Source organism: Pogoniulus pusillus, chromosome 19 (assembly GCF_015220805.1).
Source record: "Pogoniulus pusillus isolate bPogPus1 chromosome 19, bPogPus1.pri, whole genome shotgun sequence".
NCBI classification, from domain to species: Eukaryota; Metazoa; Chordata; class Aves; order Piciformes; family Lybiidae; genus Pogoniulus; species Pogoniulus pusillus.
In genome coordinates this window covers 6,144,081-6,150,080 of record NC_087282.1, presented here as the reverse complement: position 1 = coordinate 6,150,080, position 6,000 = coordinate 6,144,081, and the positions used below count along the sequence as shown (strand labels likewise).

Here is a 6,000-nt window from a genome sequence, read left to right as displayed (position 1 = left end):
TTTACTCAGCAGGAGCCTGTGCTGAACTGCCTGGCAGAGCTCAGCTTGCTGTGGTCCTGTTTTAAATCTGAATTTGGCCTCTTCTCCCAGGCAACCAGCAATAGAACAAGGGGACACAGTCTCAAGTTGTGCAGGGGGAAGTATAGGCTGGATGTTAGCAGAAAGTTGTTCACAGAGAGAGTGATTGGCATTGGAATGGGCTGCCCAGGGAGGTGGTGGAGTGGCCGTGGCTGGAGGTGTTGAAGCAAAGCCTGGCTGGGGCACTTAGTGCCATGGTCTGGTTGATTGGACAGGGCTGGGTGCTAGGTTGGACTGGATGAGCTTGGAGCTCTCTTCCGACCTGGTTGATTCTGTGATTCTATTCAATGTGCTAGGGGAAAAAAAAAAGGAGGTACAGATAATTGCATGGTGTTTCTATCAACCAAGGTGAATCAAAGCCTGAAAGTGTCTAGTGGATTTGACAAGACATCAATTCAAGATAAAATAGGAAGACAGGTGTCTACTTTCCTTAAAACCTGAGATGCTAATTTATTGAGGGTGGGACTAGAAACTCAGGGCTGCTTTGTCTTGAGAGGAGAAGGTTGAAAAGGGACCATATTAATGCCTGTAAATACGAGGGGTGGTGTCAGGATGAAGGTGATGGTATCTCTTCTGTGGTGCAGTGTGATAGAACAAGAAACAACAGGAACAATGTGGAACAACAGGAACAATGTGGAACGCAGGAGGTTCCATCTCAACAGCAAGAGAAACTTCTTTGCCGTGAGGGCGCTGGAGCAGGCTGCCCAGAGAGGTGGTGCTAGTCTCCTCCTCTGGAGACTTTCACAACCCATCTGGATGCGTTCCTGTGTGACCTACCCTGGGTGATCCTGCTTTGGCAGTGTGCTAGTTTGAGCCTAGCTGGGATATTTTGGTGAGAGGAATTAGATTCTAGGCTGTGAAAAAGAAACAGTGGTGATGTCTACGTCACTCATAGGCTTGCTGAGATGTAGAAAACCAAGAACACAATTACAGATAACAGAATTGCTCTCTGGCTTTTGGCTGCCTCCCTTCTCTCTCTCTCTCTCTAACCTGCTGTCTGTGTGACTAATCTGTCTGCTTCCTGAAAGTTAGTGAATTTTAGCTCCTGGAAGTTAGTCAATTTTAAAATAACTGATTTTTTTTTCTGGGAGAAAGTAAGACTCGGGTTGCTGTTAGACAGTTCTGTACCAAGCTGCAAATGAGATGAGATGGCTTCTTTAGCCCCTCCCACCCCAAAATGTTGGACCTCGATGCCCTCCTCCAGTGATTCCACAACACAGATGGCTCGGGAAAGTTTGGCAAGCTGTCTGCAGCTGGTCCTCCGACTGTTTTCACCCATCAATTTGCTTGCTCGTTTACACCAGGACATTACAGCGGCAGCCTCCGAGAAAACTGCGGACTGGAGATGGTTTGCCTGCCAAGTCCCGGGGAGCCGCAGCCCCTTATGCTATCGAAGCCAGTGGAGCTGGGTGTGCTCCTTTTAGTTGAACAGCTGGGAAAACCTGGTCCATGGCAGCAGCTTGCTGACCGCGCCAAAGAGGCTGCTTGGCCGAGCACCATGGCTGAGCTGCATCCCGGGCACGAACCACTCTGCGTGAGACAAAAGGATCTGTGGCGCTGGGTGCTGCAGCCTCTCTCTGACCAGTGCCACCGCCCACGAAACAGCTTTATTTCTTGAGTAATGCCCTCGGCATGGACCAGCACCCCCAGGGACACCTGATACGCGGATACACTTCGGGGCTTTCTCAGCACCTACTGTGGGGGGCGCTGGCAGCCCCCCCTAGCTTTTGCCCTGGTGGGACTCGGCGGCTGTGGCCAGGGCCACTCTTTGCCCAGCACGCCGCGCAGGGACGGCTCACTATGCGAGGGCGGGGGAGCACGAACGCTTCGCCCCACGGCGAGGCCTGCCGGAGTCTCCGTAGCAGCGGCGCCGCATGGCCGAGCCGCGCCGCGCCCTGCTTAAGAGGTCGGGGCGGAGGCGCCGCAGCTCCAGCCCCGAACGCGGAGACGCTGGGCGCGGAGTCGAGCCGAGCCGGGCCGCGGGGCGGGGTCGGGCGGGGCTTCGGCCAGGGCGGGCGGGCGGGCGGAGAGGCGCGGCGCCGAGTCCCGTTAGAAGCAGTGCGGAACCCGCCGAGAGAGCCCACCGGCGCAGGACGAGTGACCTGCCGTGCCCAGCCCGCCGGGAAGATGCCGAAAACGGTGGGTGCCGCCGGCGCGGAGTGGGATCCCCGCTTCGGGGGGGGCTGTCGGTGGCAGCCGAGCGGGGTTGGCGGCGGGAACGGGGGCGTGGGGCTGGGGAAGGGCGGTGGCTGCACCCAGGCCGCGCGGCGGGGGAGGACCGCAGCGTCCCGGCTGCTCGTCCCTGCTGTCCGCCGGCCCGGGGGACTCTTCCTGCCTGGGCTCGCCTGCGCTCCATTCGAGAGTGGCTGTGGCCGGCGGTGCGGCCCGGGAGGGGCCGGTGGCTGCTCCGGGGGGAGAGAGAAGGGAGAGTAGGAAGGAGGCAGTCCTGGGGACCGTGGCGGGCGGGAGGCAGGGGAGCAGAGCCGCCCGCCCCTCCATCTTGTGCACCCCTGCCCGGCCGCTCCCTGCCCGGCAGCGGCCCCTCGGCCCGAGGGACTGTGCCGTGGCCCCGCCTGGGCCGCCGTGCCCGCTCGGGGCGGCTGCTTCAACGGCTTGGCGGGGCCGCTTCCACGCCCCGAAAGGTCCTGGGGAGCGGAGCCTGCGCCCTGCCCGCCCGGCTCGGGACGCGCTGGGTGAAGCGCTCGGAGCTTGCCGGGGAATTAATGAATTCTATGGCCGCCTCTCATGTGCCCTGTAAGGAAGAGAAGTTGGGGTTTTCACAACTTGTAATTAGTCAGCTTGAGTTGTTAGGGAGCCTTGTCCCAGCTTGACTCGAAGTATTTCTTGGCTGGCGAGATCTTAGTGCTTCAGAAAGTCTGGTCAAGTCTGTACTTGACTATCCTCGCAGCAGGATTTCGGTGACTAATGAGGAGCATGGGGTTTTTCCATTTAACTTCTGGTTGGAGTAAAAGAATTGGTCCTAGCCCTTCATTGATAAAACAGGAAGGAGCAGGCTGGAAGGCTCTGGATGTTTCCTCCCTGGGAGTGAGCTGAAACGGCCTAAGAACATCTAATGTTTAAGGGAAGAGCCTGTGGTTTACATAAAGAAGAGGAAAGAAAAGAAACCCACACCAACACCCTAAACAAAAACACACCTCTGTGCAAGTGGAAGTTGAAATAGAATTCACCCCTATTTATTTTGGTTAATTTTTTTTTTTCAGATAGTTTATTTTTCTCACTTTAAAAATAACTTTTAAATGCCTGTTTGACTGAATTCTGTTTTTTTTTCCCCTGCTATCTGAAATGCCAACTCGCTGAGGCAATAGCTGGATGATTATTTTAAAGCCTCGATGTCTTAAAAGAAATCAAAGTGAAGCCACTTAAAGGTTTTCTGAAGCTTTAGAAGAGACTTTCTTCAAACATCAGCAATGATTAGTGGAGATCGACTTCCTAAAAACGGGCAGTAAGCTGATGGAGTTTAATAGAAGTTGCTCAGGTTGGGGGAGTTCTGTGTAAAATGCAGTTGAAGCCTTTTAACCAGAGTCTGCAGTAGTGGAGAGTGACTTTGTTAGTGTGAACTCAGCCAAGAGATGCTGAATGTGTGTTGCAGAGAGGGTACTGAAGCAGGTGGGCAGGGCTCCCACCCAGCGGCTGAACTCAGACGCGATGCTGCGCTTGCTGCCAGGTGCCCGCTGCAGCCTCTGTGTCTGCAGACACGCCCTAGGCTGCGTTCACATCCTCAGACTGCCGCTTTCTGGTTCTGACGGAGCGAGTTCTGCTTTTGGAGCCTTTAAGAAGTGGAAGGGCTAATTCTTTACGCGGCTGCTTTGCTGCCAGCCCGCGTGTTGCACGCCGCGGATCCCGCAGAGAGCGGTTCGGGTGTTGGCGCCTGTGGAGGTGCAGAGCTGCAGGCCTCCTGCTGTATCAGCCCTTGGTTTCCTGCCCCATCTGCCCTAGTTGCAGACCCAACTGAAATCGTATTTTAAACATCATTTCTTGAGCTGTGGTTTGCAGGAACAGGATATGCTGGCATGGCTGTGTAATCAGTTCTTCATGTGAAGGAAACATGACTACTAGTGTCCTAGCTTAAGATTTGTTAATAGCAACTTAAATTGACAAACCAGCAAAAGGCAAGTGACTTTTCCCCAATCGAGGTTAAATATGGGTGAAACTTGAGCAGTTAGATGTAGCTATATATGTGGGGCTTCGTTGCAAAAATAAATCCATTGTGAAGAAGACAGATGGAGGAAATGTTCCAGGGAACAGTTCTGGCTGGGCAGGAAAAGCATTTGTGTCTAAAGTGTTTGGTAGCTCTTATCATGCATCTCACCCAGCTTACAGAGCATGCTGCTGCATGGCGTGAGCAGCAGAACCTGTTGAGTTCCGAGTCCCTGCTCCTTGTTAGGCTAGGCTAAATGTTAACACATCTGGCTAGAGATTGCTGTGTCTTTACGTGAGGCTCGCTACAAGTGGCACTATGCCTTGGTGTGCCCTATTAATACATTAACTTTGGTAACCTTTGAACTAGTGGCACATGATTTGCTGATGTGAAGTGTCATGTCTGCACAACTGGAGGGGTTTGATTGCTGAAGGCCTTGTAGGAAGTCCCATTGTGGATGGACCTGCTGATCCTGCCACAGCCTCCAGAGGAAAGCTTCACTGTTTTGTTTAGGGTGATCTTAAGAGTTAAGCACCCAGCTGTGGTTTATAATTCTTCTGTTCTGCAAACCGTGCAAGATGTAAACAGTTAAAGCACACACCAGAGAGAGCATATATTTTCCCCTCCCACCCCTCCACACACACACACTTTGTATTGTGGAAGGGTGGAAGTAGCTAGGTGCTAAAATGCCTCTTGTATGTCATTGTCAAGCTCTGAAAAGTCTCTCCCCCGTTTATGAGAAGTCTGTTCATTAGCCATGAGTAGGCTCTGGTCTCATGCCTACTGACTAGGGCTCTGGTCTGTCTGAGTCATTTCAGGCTGGGCAGAACTGGAAGTCACACTCAGTTCCAGATCCTGACAAGAGCGAGTGAGCTGGCAGGTTGATGGCTACTCCAGGCCCCATAGTTATTCACTTGAACTTTAGTATTACAGAAAATCATCTTAGCTGGAGGAGTGGGAGGAAAAGTGACCTCCTTTGATACAGTCATGCCTGTTTAATGAACTGATACAGAAGCTAAAAATAAAGTATCAGGATTCATTAACTGTTTTGCCTGTTTATGCATGTGCTTTGTGGCTACATCAGTGGATAGGCTGCTCGACTTGAAAGCCAAGCATTTGTTGATGTGGGTTCAGCTGTCCTGTCGCTAGGAGTTGAGCAGTTCTGGTTTAGGAAATGTAGTCTTTGGTCATTGTAGAAAAATGGGTTTAATCAGGGCTAATCTTGTAAATACAGCAATCTTCAAGCTAAGTTGTAATGAAATTGGGACTCCTCTTATTGTGTTAGCAGAACTAAGTGTTCCTCTGGACGTTCAGAACGTGAGTCTCCAGGTTTCTAGGGCGAAGTGTAACTGCAGAGAAAATCAGCTTGGGCAAGCATGAAGTCTTCAGCACAAAAGATTAGTAAGGTTTGCAAGTCTCAACTCCATACTATTTAAGGTTTTAGAACTTTTAAGTCCTTTCTGCCATTGCTTTTTTTTCTTAATGCTTTCTAAAACTTGTAGCAGTAACCATTAAGGCCTTCAGGAGCCCTGGCAGTAGCTTAAATTCATGGTGATAATTCCCACTTGGACTCCAAGAGTCCTTGAAGCATGTCTACCTTTGGAACTGCATAGGTCTGGTGAGAAGGAAGGTAACTCAGAGTCTGTGGTAGGTGTCAGGAGGATTCTCTGGATCATTAGTTTCTTGATTTTTGTAGCTGCTTGCTACCAAATACTGCAACTACATGACAGCTGGTAGCAGAGTGCTGCACTTGTTTGGGTCAT

At 51.8% G+C, this 6,000-nt stretch overlaps 1 protein-coding gene across 1 annotated transcript in view; it reads left to right on the top strand.

Annotated features, from left to right (window-relative positions):
- The first annotated feature begins 2,098 nt into the window (after nucleotides 1–2,098).
- The window catches only part of MSN (moesin), a 54,332-nt gene continuing 50,430 nt past the window's right edge, over nucleotides 2,099–6,000 (top strand). The window contains exon 1 of the mRNA XM_064159045.1: nucleotides 2,099–2,217. Coding sequence (XP_064015115.1) covers nucleotides 2,206–2,217 — 12 coding nt within the window. The 5' untranslated portion in view covers nucleotides 2,099–2,205. The remainder of the gene's footprint in view (nucleotides 2,218–6,000) is intronic.